This window comes from Peromyscus maniculatus, chromosome 21 (assembly GCF_049852395.1).
Source record: "Peromyscus maniculatus bairdii isolate BWxNUB_F1_BW_parent chromosome 21, HU_Pman_BW_mat_3.1, whole genome shotgun sequence".
In the NCBI taxonomy this organism is placed as follows: Eukaryota; Metazoa; Chordata; class Mammalia; order Rodentia; family Cricetidae; genus Peromyscus; species Peromyscus maniculatus.
In genome coordinates this window covers 36,692,170-36,706,368 of record NC_134872.1, presented here as the reverse complement: position 1 = coordinate 36,706,368, position 14,199 = coordinate 36,692,170, and the positions used below count along the sequence as shown (strand labels likewise).

The 14,199-nt window shown below is 48.5% G+C and overlaps 1 protein-coding gene across 2 annotated transcripts in view; it reads right to left on the bottom strand.

Annotated features, from left to right (window-relative positions):
* The window catches only part of Rfx8 (regulatory factor X8), a 63,450-nt gene extending 49,551 nt beyond the window's left edge, over positions 1-13,899 (bottom strand). Inside the window, exons 1-4 of one of the 2 annotated variants that reach the window (XM_076557422.1) lie at positions 12,241-13,899; positions 9,566-9,689; positions 2,835-2,896; positions 1,602-1,688 (exon numbers count right to left, since the gene is read on the bottom strand). In XM_076557422.1, coding sequence (XP_076413537.1) covers positions 1,602-1,688; positions 2,835-2,896; positions 9,566-9,689; positions 12,241-12,305 — 338 coding nt within the window. In that variant the 5' untranslated portion in view covers positions 12,306-13,899. Of the gene's footprint in view, positions 1-1,601; positions 1,689-2,834; positions 2,897-9,565; positions 9,690-11,696; positions 12,200-12,240 lie in introns of those variants that run through there. The other variant, XM_076557423.1, reaches the window with a different exon arrangement.
* Positions 13,900-14,199: the final 300 nt, after the last annotated feature.

Here is a 14,199-nt window from a genome sequence, read left to right as displayed (position 1 = left end):
AGAAACAAAGAAAGGTATATAGAATAGAGAAAGATAAAAGCCCAGAGGCAAAAGGTAGACGGGATAATTTAAGTTAAGAAAAGATGGCTAGAAACAAGCCAAGCTAAGGCCGAACATTCATAAGAAAGAATAAGTCTCTGTGTGTGTGGTTATTTGGGAGCTGGGTGGTGGGCCCCCAAAGAGTAAAGAGTCAAAAGAGTAAAAAAACAACAAACTACAGGTGATACAATGGCCGCAGCAGCAGTCTCAAAGTTCTAGCTGTGATAGCTCCTAAACCCCATCCAGGGGTGACCCATCAGCTGACTCAGCACCCATTCCACATCTGGAGCACGAAATGGGCAGGTTCTGCTATCCACAGGGGCAAGGAGAGCTAACAGAACCCAGGCCCACCTCCCTACTCAACAGGGCATACAGAGAACCAGGCCCCCTCAGGACCTATACCCCACAGTGAGGAGAACAAAGCCAGGTATTGGCAGATGTGCCAGAACACCCCAAGGATGAAAGCACAGGGTGGCATGCCAGTATAGGGAGGGGAGGAAGCGCCTGAGTGAATGTGTGCTCTTGACATTGGCACTGACTTGTCAAGGACTCCAGAGCCTCAGAATGATTTTTCACAGGAACCAGCCTGGCAGGCGAGAGAGCTGACTCCCGGGGGTCAAGAGAGTAAGAGAACTAGCCCTGCCCTATACATCACGCAGGAGAGCAGGCCCTGTACCCCGCTTGGGCAGCACACTAGAGCTGACCCTGTTGTCTGGTCAGAGGTGAGCCAGCCCTGGGGTCATGAGAGCAGGAGAGCTGACCCTGGTCCCCCATATACCCCCTACAGCAATCTAGAGAGAGGACCCTGCACCTTGTGTGGGCAAAACAGTAGGGCTGGCCCTGGCGACGTGAGTGAGGAGGACCTGGATCTGAGGGCCAGAGCGCAGGAGAACTGGAGAATGGGCCCCGCCCCTTGCTGCGGGCTGCTTCGGGTGAGCTAGCCAAGGCAGTGCTGGAGAGCTAGCCTGGGTAATGATGATGAGGGGAAGCTAGTGGGCTGACCAACCCAGCTACCACCCAGGCCCAGAACCAGGGCTAGGAGTTGGCTCACCCTAACATCCACCGAATCTGTGAACTATTGGAGCAGTTGAAGGGGACGAACCTACAGATCCAAAACAGTAGGATCTCCACAACACAGGACAACAACAAGATATCCAAGAAGAGCCTCAGTGAGAGCCCATTATCTGTGGTGTAGCAGAAACCAGAGTCCTTAGGCAAGACCAGAGCCAGACCAATGGCTCATAGCCATGAACACTTGCAAGTAAAGATGATCGGACTAAAGGGTAAACCGTGTGTCTCAATGGGCCACACTACAGCTTCCACGACAAGATTCTTCTTTTTGTTGTTGTTTTTATTTTTATCTTTGTTTCATTTCTTTGTTTTATTTGGCTTTTGGTTTTTCTTTTAAATTTGGTTTTGTTTTGTAGGTTTTGGGGGCAGAGGGTAGATGCAAGGGGACAGGGAGAAAAGTAGGGAATCCACAGAGAATCAATAAAAGCTAAAAAAAGAAAAGAAGGCAGGCTTATGTCCCACGACCAAGGTCTTCAAGGACAGACACTGACCTGTGACAGCTTTTTTTACCCAGGAGGTAGCAGTAATGGGAGTAGAAGAAGGAACTTTTCTTGATATAGATTCCATCATAATGATACCTGCAAAACAGAAGGTCTCCATTACTGGATGTCCAAGTACATGCTATTTTTTTTTTTTTTTTTTTTTTTTTTGCTTTTTGCTTTTTAATGAGACAAGGTTTCTCTGTGTAGCTTTGGAGCCTGTCTTGGATCTCACTCTGTAGACCAGGCTGGCCTCGAACTCACAGAGATCTGCCTGCCTCTGCCTCCCGAGTGCCAGGATTAAAGGCGTGCGCCACCGCCGCCCGGCTCAAGCACACCATTTGTGTGCACAGTTCCTCTCCTGATGACAGCAGGCAGGTTAAGTGTTCCCACCGCATCTCTGACCCATCGTAAGTCCAAGCCCATCATCCCACGCATTTCCACAACCCTACGAGAGGGCTGCTGCGTGCTCAATTCTGCTTTCTCAGTGTCAAACTTGCTCATCTCAGAGAGATGTACTGGGCAGGCCTCCTGTCCTACCATCCTTCCCGCCTTTCCCGGGACTCAGCCTGCAGAAAGCCAGACTCCTTCCTCAAGGCCTCATCTCCGCTGTGGAGTCTGTGAAACGACAGCCGTGTGCCCGGGCTAACAACAGAACCAGATTTCTTCAACTTAATTACTGCCAAGGTTAGATCTGGCAAACTCCGCACTGTCTCAATTTCTTTGCGGGCAGCCAGTCCTCCCTCTAATTGGCTTCTGTCCCTGCTCACTGATTTCCTGTCTTGATTGAAAACAAACAACAAATGACAATGATAACTGCCTGGCAATTATGATAAGGACACATTCGATGGCACTGGAATTTCCTGTTAAAACTGCCACCTTGGGCCCCAGCCTCTTGAGTATAACCTAACTGATCAAATATTTAGACAGTTCAGTTCAAAAAGTAATTGAAAACAATTGGCATTATTCTACGTGTGCAACTGTTTAAACATTTTAATGAGTGGCCGCATTTCTAAACGTTTAAAGTGTACATCGTGATCTTCATATTTTGATAAGATTTTGAAGCAAACAAATGCAGCGCTGCCTTGCGTGACCCCCGGCACAGGGACTCGGGCTGAACCGCGGCACCATTTGGTGAGAGCTGTGATGTAGAGCTTATTCCGTGTCACACGTTTTGTCGTCTGTTGTGATTTTCCCGCACTGTCGTTTCCACCACTTAACACAAAGCACACATCATAACTCTACCTGGCGCTTCCTCGTGTGCCCAGCCTCCGGGTGCCCAGGTCAGGAAAAACCAAGCGCACGAGCTGCGGGGACAAGCAGATTTTAAAGATGCAATTTGAAAAGGGAAAACAAACTCACTTTATCTATACTTACAAATAGTATAATAGATTATAAAAAGTATACATGTAAATGAAATTAGGGGGGCCTACCAGATAAGTAAAATATGTCACGGAGTGAAAAGTGCCATTTAAATAAACCTTGGTGTCCAGGCTGGGGTGTGTAACGTCCTGGCGTAGATTCCCAGCACCAAACCTCTAAGACAGTGGTTCTCAACCTGTGGGTCACGACCCCCATGGGTTCTCATGGGGGTGGCCTAAGACCACCAGACAACACAGATATTTATGTTACGTTCATGACACGTAGCAAAATCACAGTTATGAAGCAGCAACGATAATGCTATGGTTGGGGGAGTCACCAAAACATGAGGAACTGTATTAAAGGGTTGTAGCATTAGGAAGGCTGAGGACCACTGCTCTACAACAAAACTTTGTTTTAGGGTCTCAGTATTAATATGCGTTCTCTGTGTTTCTAGACGAAATCCCCGGCATCTGATAATATGTGCCGTCTTGCATTCTGTTCTCTTCAATGCTACACCACTGGCCGGAGTCATGAAAATTCTCTAGAAATTGGACTACCACCAGCGGCCTGGGTCTAGCCTGCGGGCTGCCACCGTTGTTTGAATGCTTTCTTCTTTTTCTGACGTCATAGTTATTTTCATGGATCACCCCTTTTTCTCATTCCCAAGGCTTTTACCAGAGAAGGGTACTAAACTGTCAAAATAACAGCTGCTTGGATTCAAATTCACATCTCGGGGCTGAGTTGTCTTGATGTGCTCTGTGTTCAGGGATGCCCAAGTTCCATGTATCAACAGGAATCTCTCATAGTTGCCTTATCAAGGGGTTAACCACAGGCCCAGTATCACATCTGCTAGAAGTAGAAATCTTGCATGTAGGGGCACTTTGGAAGCCAGAACAGGGAAAGCCACATCACTGCCAATGATGTCTGCATTTTGTCTGAAAAAATGCTCGGCCAAGCTCCTGCTGGGCTTTGTACACTCACCTCCCTTTTGTATTATCTTCCAGCAGCAGCCTTTGAGGGGAATGAGAAGGGGTTTCCTCTTATCTGACTTTTCATCTTTCTCTCATCCCTGTCTGTCTGTCTGTCTATCTTATAGTGGGTACCTGTTCCACCAATGACCTTGAGGTACCAGCCCCTAGGGTGTGGCCTTGGGGCTAGCTTAAGATCTGAGGGGCACATACACCTCTCTCTCTTCTCTCCCCCGGGGGCTTGGATGATGTGGACAGACTCAGGCAGCAGGAGCATTGTGGGACAGGACATCAACCTTCCAGGACTCTGCGACGATTTTGCCTTATTCTATTTAGTGAGTTGTTTTCTCCAATTTATGTCCTAATAAACTCCTTAGATCCCTGAAGCAGACCGCCTTGGATTTCTCGCTATACTACCTATCTACTTATTATAGGTCTATCTGTCTATCTTCTGTCCGTCTACCCGTCAGTCCACCAGCCATCTGTACGTCACTCTCTAATCTATCTATCCTTGCAGTGTCTACACAGGACGGCAGAGTAAAAGGAGGAAGAGAAGGATGAACAGTGAACCATGTGGCAACACAACCTGGGACTTGTATCTATGGGCATTTATTTATAAAACTAAAAAAAAAAAATTCCTGAGCTCATTCCTATACAGTGATGTGGAGATGAGGAAATGCACAGGGCTTCTTGCTGAGGGTCCGCCATCTCTGCTGAGAGGGGTGTGTGGGAAGGGTGGTCCAGTCGCTCCAAGTGTTTCCTACGAGGTCAATGCAGTTGCCATCTTATGACAACCCAGACCTCGTGTGGGTCGGGCAAGAAGGGCCTTGGTGGATAAACAGAGAGCAAGGCTACTGCTCTAGGTACTGTGAACACCACCCACAGTCTGCTCGGGCCAAGAGGGGCAAAGCACGTTCTGTGGCCGGAAGTCAGCAAGGTGTGAGAGAGCTGGAGTTGGGGAGAGCACTGACTTTTCCGGTATAGTTGCAGAACACAAGAAAGCAGGCAGACACCAGGAAGCTCCACCGGAAACCTTGTCTCCCAAGCCGAGGGGCACATATTGAAATGTGCTCAAGGCAGGCACTGAAGAATCCATCACCAATGGGTCCAGCTGGGGCTGGAGAGATGGCTCCGTGGTGAAGAGCACTGTCTGCTCTTTCAGAGGACCCAGGTTCAATTCCTAGCACCCACAGGGCAGCTCACAACTGTCTGTAACTCCAGTTCCAGGGGATCTGACATCCTCACACAGACATACATACAGGCAAAACATCAATGCACATAAAATAAAAATAAATATATCATTTAAAAAAAAAATGGGTCCAGCTGGCTCTTAAAAGAGTACAGCCTCGCTGAGAGGTGGTGGCACATGCCTTTAATCCCAGCACTCAGGAGGCAGAGCCAGGCAGATCTCTGTGAGTTCGAGGCCAGCCTGGTCTACAGAGCGAGGTTCAGGACAGGCACCAAAACAACACAGAGAAACCCTGTCTCAAAAAACAAAACAAAACAAACAAACAAAAAAAAGAGCACATCCTCTTTGTCCTTCCTTTCTCCCTTCTTCCTCCCAGAAAGGTTCAACCCACACCTGAAGCAGGGTGAGACAGGAGACAGGAAACAAGCCCCCACACCTGGTTCTTCGTGGCATGGCACAGAGCTGGGAAACGGGGAGCGCGCACCACTTGGAAGCTGCGCTAGAGTCTGGGCATTATATGAGGGTGGGCGTTTCAAGTATCAAGCTGCTGTGGCTGAGTGGACTAGGGTGACGAGAACTTTGCCTCACCCAGGGCTTCGAAGGAGGCCTGCTGCCTGTTCAGGAGCTAATCGGGGCAGGGGGAAACGGAGGAGCATCGGTTACACAGGAGAAAGGGACAGGAGAACCAGGTCTGTGATCACCCCCAGCTCTTGCTCTTCCCACAAGCGTGTGCGCATGTGTGCAAATGGACCACGCACGTGCCCGTACCTTCGACAGTGAGGCTACAGCCAGCACTGATTTCCCCCTTCTTAACACTTTTCGACGTCCATGTTGCTCACAAAGGAGAGGCAATCCTTTTCTAATCAGAAAAACATTCGTCCGTGTTATTTTAGCAGAGGAAGCCGGCCTCCGGAAACTCCCCAATCCATGGAAGATATCCTTTGCAGCCAGAAAGCGCATCGCACACTGCATGCCCATCCCAATCATCTGTGCAGGAACTCCTTGGGAATCAACTCAGCTCCCGGGGGAGGAGGGAGGAAGTGAGAATTGGATATTTTGCTGTTTCTCTTGTAAACATGCTTTGCGGTCATATCCCTTTCCCCTTCCCTTCTCCATTTAGCCACGGCTTTGGCACAGAGGACACATTCCCAACAATCAGTCCCATTCCACTGGCCTGTTCTCCAGGCAATGTGCCAACCAAACTTAAATGTTAGAACCTTGGCATCTTGGGGAGTGGACTCTAAGGGAAATATTAAGACAAAGAATTCAAAATACATGCAGAGGTCAGACACTGGAGTCTCTCATTTCTTTCCTTTGGAATGCTCTGCACTGTGAAACGAGGCGCGACAAGATCTTTTTTTTTTTTTTTTAAATCTTTTTTTTCTGTTGTTTGGTGCAGAGACTGGACACAGGGGCTCCCCATGCTAAGCAAGGGTTCTACCACTGAGCTATATTCCCAGACCCCAGATCCTAAAAGGGGGTGGAAGAGAATTTTCTTTTAGAACTGAACAAACTCTAACGACACCATTCAGAGAGATGGGAAGATGTCTCTGCAGTCTTAGCCCAGGAAAGAGCATGCCCTGCTGACGTCACCTAGTTCCCTCTGAGAAGATTGCTATGCCAGGCTACCCAGCACTCTTGCAGTGCCTTTGACAATGTTTCCTAAAATTCCGAGTGATGAAATCGCAAACATTTGGGCTGTGTGATAGCAGGTAGGAATTCCCAGCGGGCTGGAAAACCTTCCTGAGTCACCTCGTGAGATGTAGTGGTAAAGGGGCCTGGAATGGTTCTTCCTCTTTGGTTTTGATTCGTTTATTGACATGGAGTATTTACAGCTTCTAAAGCTGTCCTGGGAGACCTGCTTATGTGAGAAAAAAAAAAAAAAGATTTATTTTTGTTGGTGACAGATTTAAAGTGAAACTAAGGGAATGACAAGAAGGATCAAAGCCCCAAAGAAAAGAAGAAACAAAGGGAAAACAAACAAGAAAACACTCCTGCATCTGAGCATAGTAGAGAGGCGCTGGGTGGCATCCATAAAGCCACTTTTAGGGGGAATATCCACAAACTGAGGTCATAATAAAATGGGTAGGCAGGAAAGTGGCTTTAAGGAGCCAAGAGTAGTTGTGACCCAGGCAAGGCGGTAAGAGCGGTTGCTTCCCATATTCAAGCAGCTGTCCCATGAGAAGGCTCAGCCACCTATCACAAGCACAGAGTCATCAAAGCCTGGACGCTTCAGCTGTGAGGGCTGAGTTGGAAGCGCAGATCTACATAATTCAGTGTTTGGGAAAACACACCGGCATGCCCAGGATTACCAGTGGAAGGTAAGGGAGCTACTTGGAGACCAGTTGGGTCCCCACGACCACACACCTTGTGATTCTCCCCATGTCACTCTTGAGGTTCACGCCCAAGAGACGATCCTCACGCGCACACCCGAACACAGGCACGTGATTGGTTACAACAGGGACATCAGGGAACAGCCCAAGTGTCCACCCATGGTAGGGGATTGCACAAAGTGAGTGCAATATCATACAAGGATCAAAGGAGCTCTTCATATAATATTATCAAGTGATGAAAAGCTCACCGCCTGGCTAGAGGCCGGTAAGACCCCAGAGCCCACCTGTCTCTGTCTCCCCAGTGCTGGGGTTGCAGACATGAACCACCACATTCAGCTTTTCGCGTGGATGCTGGGGATGGGAAGTCAGGTCCTCACGCTCGCTCAGCAAGTCCCTTCCCCCGAGAGCCATCTCCCTGGTTGGTTCAGTTCTTTTGTCTTTATCAGGTTCTTTGCTTTTCTTTTTTTTTTTCTTTTTCTTTTAGTTTTTTTGAGACAGGGTTTCTCCGTGTAGCTTTGCGCCTTTCCTGGAACTCGCTCTGTAGCCCAGGCTGGCCTCAAACTCACAAAGATCCGCCTGGCTCTGCCTCCCGAGTGCTCGGATTAAAGGCGTGCACCACCACCACTGTCCTTTTTGTTGTTGTTGTTGTTTGGTTTTTTGTTTTTGTTTGTTTGTTTGTTTGTTTGGTTTGCTCTTTTGCTTTTCTTATCCAGACAAGATGATGAGGACGGTGACGAATTTTTTAACCATCAGGTTATACATTCACTAGTGATCAAATGACACCTTCAACCAATCCGATTCTGTGTGCACAAGGCCCCTTACAAAGAGAGCGGAGAAACAGAGTCAGCAGCTCTGTGACTCCCATCAGCAAGCTCCTGGTCACCCTTGTCACTTAAGATCAACCTGGATATGTGGTACAGGCTGTCAACTGTGCCAAGCCCCCTGATGAGGAGGTCAGAGATTTTCATGAGCCTGTGTTCTGTCGGTCCAACTACAAATCCCGGCGTGGGCTGTTTGTCCAGAGGAACAGCACCCTTTCCTCTGCAGAAATGTGCTGTTCTTCACTTAGCTTCACCAGAGAGGGCGCACTGTTCTCAATGACGTTCACAGCCAAGGGAAGGTGCTTAGAAGGCTCCTCTTGCTCTGGGCATCATTCAGACTAGGTGATCACCAATGTCTCTGTGCTCAAGGTTGTTTGTTTGTTTGTTTGTTTGTTTTGTTTTGTTTTGTTTTGTTTCTGGTGAAATCAAGTGGAAAGAACTCTGCACCTGCTTCAGGAGGCTCGTCATGCATTGTGGCCAGCTGTGGGACCCTTGGCTTTAATCACTCCAGGTTTATTTTGCTAGCAATCAAACAACACTGGTGATACCTGCCTAGGCCTGGTAGCCTGAACAACTAGAACGCAGTGAGGGCTGGATTGTTCTCTGTCAACCTCCCTGTTGTATTCCCAGCATCGAAAGCAGGGTCTACCAGGAAGCAGTTGCTCGGAAGAGCTGTTGAACGAAGAGGGTCTCAGACTGTCGTTTTGTTGTGTATTAACTATTCTCCGATGAAGTTCCTGGATGTGAGTACTAACTTCCAAAGCCAATGAGTCCCCTAAATCCAACTGAAGTGCAGGAAACATCAATTGCTGGGTACCAGAGTGACTCGGAACTGTGTTCTGAGAGCTTTGGCACTCTGGGCAGGAGTAAGTGCCCAGCAAACCAAGCTCTTTGGCGAATGTTGGGGTTGCCACAAAGAGAGTACTCCAACTATCCCCCAAACCGCTGTAAAGCATGGAGATGTAAATCAGATTTTCAATACAAATGGAGGCCACTGGCTGGTGCCTCCTGAGAACAAAGCCAGCTAGACCTGCTGAGACCCCTTTAAACCCAAATGCATGTTAGACTTTCCTCAGGGGCAATCAGCCGAGTTCTACATATGTGGGGTCCCATAAGGCTTTGCCATCAGCAACACTGTACCTATCTCTGTCTATATTTGAACAAGGATATACCCTAACAACATTTCTCAGAATGTATCTTCACACCTAAGCCACCCAGGGCTGTAACTTAAAAAAACAAAATAAAACAAAACAAAACCCAAAACACCCCAGTGAATACAGCTCTGCTAAACCTCCCTACTTACCTTCCCGAATGTTGCTGGGTTAACCTGGTTCTGAGCACTCTGCCCACAGGTCTCCACATAAATCTCATACATGAGACATCGAGGCACACTAAACCCTTCACAGACGCAGAAATTGTCAACTAGCCTGCAGAGAGAGGGGAATCAGAAAGAGGAAATTGGTGGCTACTTTTCTGAAGTAAGGGCACTCTGACAGAGCCAGTGACCAGGCCATACATGGGTCCAGCCAAATGACCTCTGTCTAGGTTACTGAATGGAGCAGAAGCTCACTGGCAGCCTAAAAAACGATCTCTTTTATCCTCAGGCCAGTGTTAGGAATATAGACTACAGGTTTTCAGTTGTCAACACTGTAAGGTTTGGGAGTTTATTGGAGGGGAAGTCATATGCTAAAAAGAAGTAGGTACTCTTGGATGAATCTTTACAGAGACTGTAGCCAAGATCTATGTAACTACAGGACAGAGAATTATTTACCCGGGTAAAGCAAAATAATACCACAGTGTACACTCAAGGAGTCAAGGCAGGTGGGAGGGTGTGGATGTTAATTGGTCCCAGAGGCCCACAGGCTAACAGCCTGGCCACTACCTTATGGTGTCTGTGGGGATGGTGGGACTGCTGTAGGGAAGTTAAGTCACTGGGGATGTGCTTTTGAAGGGGATATTGGGACATTGGGTCCCCTCCTCTCTGCTTTATGCCTGCCATTAGCAGCATGGCTCTCAGAGTCACACTCTTCATGATGCTCTGGCCTGCTACAGACACAAAGCAATGGAGCCAGGTGGCCCAGGACTGAAACCTCTGGAGGAGCCATTAGTCAGGGTGAGCCATTTTCTTTATGAACTTGATTTTCTCAGGGATTGCCATTTTTATCTCTCCCATCACAAGGCCAAATAGAAGCATGAAAGCCATAGGCATTAGAGGTGCAAGCAGACTGCCCCTGGGAGAGCGCAACCCCAAGGAGTAACTGGTGTTGGAAGTCTGACCTCTACTGCATGCGGCTCTGGGGAGAGGATGTGAGGCGACACTTCCCCAGGTGACCCAGGGTCAGGGGCTGCCAGTGTGCCACCAAAATGCCCTTGTGTTTAACCCGAGGTTGGATGCCGAGGCCCATCCCAGCCAGGACCCAAGCGTCTGTACCCACAGTACTGTGTCCATTCCTGTGTTCCCCAGTCCGACTGTGTCTCTTCCTGTCTCTGAGGTGGAAACCTCTTCTTTCCATTCCCCTAGACTAGCCAACATCCCCAGTTTTCTCCAGGGGATAATTTATCATGCTCAGATGACGAGGGCACCGACGTCCTAGCTAGGACTCCACTTGACTAATAGATCATTGTTGTTCCACCCAACAGACCCCTGACTGGAAGACACAGGGTGAAGTAATGCAGACACATGGCCCATCTTCCACTGGACGACAGTTGGGGCCTCTCTACTCTCTCCTGAGCTGACTGCCAGGGTTCCAGCTCTTGGTCTTTGCTCTCTCTATGGATCTATATACCGCTCCCTTTGGGGAGCCTGGTCCCTTCCATTCCAAGGCTATCTGTATTAGAAGTTGGGGCAGTATTTTGAATGCCAATGTTAGGTTTGAAGTCTTTTCTCTCAGCCCTGAAGGACACGTCACCAGAGGCCAACCTACCTAAGAATTCTGGGCATGGGACTTGATTTGAACTTGCTGCTAAAATATACCCTCTTGAAGATATCCGTTATCTCTGGAAGGGGCTTAGGGTACCTGCCTTGTCCCAAGCCACAAGCCACCTAAGGAGGACGCCCAAGTATTTTAAATTTTATAATCATTCTTTCTAACCTATCTAGCAACATTCAAAACCCCAGAAATGCAGTGATGAGCTGAAATAGTTAATTAAGGTACCAACCTGACTCTTTCTGCTAAGAAGGTGAGGAAAAAACAAAAAACAAAAACAAAACAAACAAAAAGAAAACATATTGCTGTTGTTTTTTCTCATTCAAGATGAGAAGGACCATAAATTTTTTTTTTTTGGAAGAAAGTATAACTATATAATTGTAAACATACTCTTCATTTTTTTCTATTCCTTACTCAGGTGACTCTTTAAAAAGAGTTTTCCCTGAGAAATATTTCTTAAAACTTACAAAAAGCCTACAAAAATGTAGGCTGATGTATAATAGTCACCTTATAAAGCCACGGTCTGAGGACTGGCTTCAATTATTTTCCTATTTATAAAGAGCAGCAGACTCTTTTGAGTTCAGTCCCACGGGCTGAGAGTATTTTTCTTTCTAGATGTTTTTTTTTTCTTTTTCTGTATTTAAATAGCCAAGAAATGAATTTCATAAATAATATGGAATGCATTGTTGAAGCTAAAAGTTGTTTTAAGTCAGGCACATCCACTCTAGAGCTCACGCCAGGAGGAAAAAAAAAAAAACGTTTCCTCCCTGGCCAACGCCTGCCTGCGTTCCAGGTCTCCTACCAACAGGCCTAGGTCGGGGACAAGCTGGACTGCTTCCCACGGGAAGTGTGACCCACGGGGACAGCCAAATGTAAAACCGGAGCCCGGTGCGGATGCGGGGGACCGCGTGTGTGGGGGGGGGGACCGGCGTCCTCAGCCCTGGCCTCCTGCCCTCGACCCAGAGGGGCTCCTGCTCTCCCTCGGCCTGGGCTCCAGCCCTGCCCGCGGCGACCCGCCCTGTGCCGCGTCCCCGCCGCCGCCGCCGCTCACCACTGGATGATGCCCCGGTGCAGGCCGCGGCTGCCCGCAGGGGAGGCCGGCACCGCCTCGGCCATGGCTCCGGCCGGCTGCAGCCGGGCAGCGAGCGGGCGGGCGGCACCGGTCCCCTCGGCCCTGTTTACTTTAGAGCTGGGGCGCGCGCGAGGGAATCACGCGGGGAGCCCTGCCGCAGCCAGGGAGGAGGATGCTGGGCCCACGCCCTGCACCTAGAGGTGCGGGTTAGGGTCGCCCACCCCCGGATCAAAGGTCTGAGAAGCATCCTCCCACCCCGCCCTTGCCAGCTTTGGACCAACGGACCAAGCCAGGAAACCAGAAAGAAAAACGGAGGCACGTGTTTCCAACCAGCTCGCGCCTTGTGTTTGATCATCAATTGACTGCAATTGGAAATTATTTGGTTATTTTGGCACTTTGGAGAAATACTGACGTCCAAGCAATACCTCCTTCCCCAAAGGGGTTCGGTATATCTGGGACATGGGGAAGGGCGTTGACCTGGGAAAAGCCACTCTCTGGATGAGGCTGTGTTCCAGGTGACTGAAAAGCTGAAACCAGCCGGGCCTGGGGGCCTAGAATCCCAGGGAAGGGGACCCCAGGTGAGGCCAGTGTGCAGTTTCAGGTGGGCTGCTGCTGCAGATTGATCCCCAGAGCCTGAAGTCAGCCAAGGCCTTTCTTGCCCTGCAGAGCCAAGTGTGTTTGTGTGGCTGTTTTGTGACTGCGGTCTCCGAAGTTGACTTCTTTCTTGGGGAAATAGGCGGCTGTGTTCACAGGCATGCCGTACTGCACAGCCAGAGCCCACCAACCGGTAGGTGACACTGGCCGCCCGCTGCTTACCAGTCTCCTAAGGATGTCTCAATCTAGATGAAAAACGTATTTGACAACCATAGTAACACAGTATCAAAGTTCAACTTAAAAAACGAGTGGAGGACATGAACAGGCCTTTCTCCGGAGAAGACACGCCTGTGTCCACTAAGTACCTGAAAAGATGCTGGACTTTAGAAAGAGATGCAAGCCCAGGCCGTACCCATTGGAATGACTCTTAGAAACAGAAAACAACGAATGTTCGTGAAGATGTAGAGAAATTGGGCCCCTTGTTTCCTGCTGGTAGGGATGAGGAGTGGAGCAGTTGCTATGGGAAACAGTATAGCCATTCCTCTAACCATGGGATTATCAAATGATGGAGTAGTGTCCAGTTCTAGATGCACACTCAAAGCAACGGAAAGCAAACACTAAAGCATGTGTGGTTGAGATCACAGCGGCACCATCCATGGGGAAGCTGTCTGAACGTCCATGGACGGACAAATGGGTAAAGAAAATGTGGTATATCCAAACCGCGGGCTGATATTCATTCTTCAAAAGTCATTCAATTCTGACACGTGCTACAATGTGGATGGATTTTAAAACCGTTATGCTAATTGAGGAAGACCCCAAAGGGTGCTCCTATTCATACGAGGTATGTCTGGTCATCAAACTCATAGAGACAGAAAAATAGATGGTCGTCATCTCGGAATAGTTGTGGAGGATGTTAAATAGGAATTCATACTTAACAGTAGTGTTGAGTTTCAGTCTAGCATGATGAAAAAACTCTATAGCTAGATGATCAACACAATGTGAATGTACTTAATGTTACTGAGTTGCGCAATTAAAAATGGGTAAAATGTTTGATGTGATATATACGTACCACTTTTCGAAACAATCTGCCCCCAAACACACCTATTTGAAAGCCCCTTCTGAAAGCAGGGCAGAAATGCATTAAGCATATGAAAGTGCCAACTGCCTCCCACATCCGGGCACATCATGGGGCATGGAAGCCTTCTTTCCACCAACATCATGGGTAAGGTTCCAAGGAGCAAATAAGTTCCAAAGCAGCAATTACAGGACATTCAAGGAGGAACCTTCACCACGAGGTGTGACTAGGTCACTGGAGCGGATAAAGGATGGCACCTGGGCCTTCTT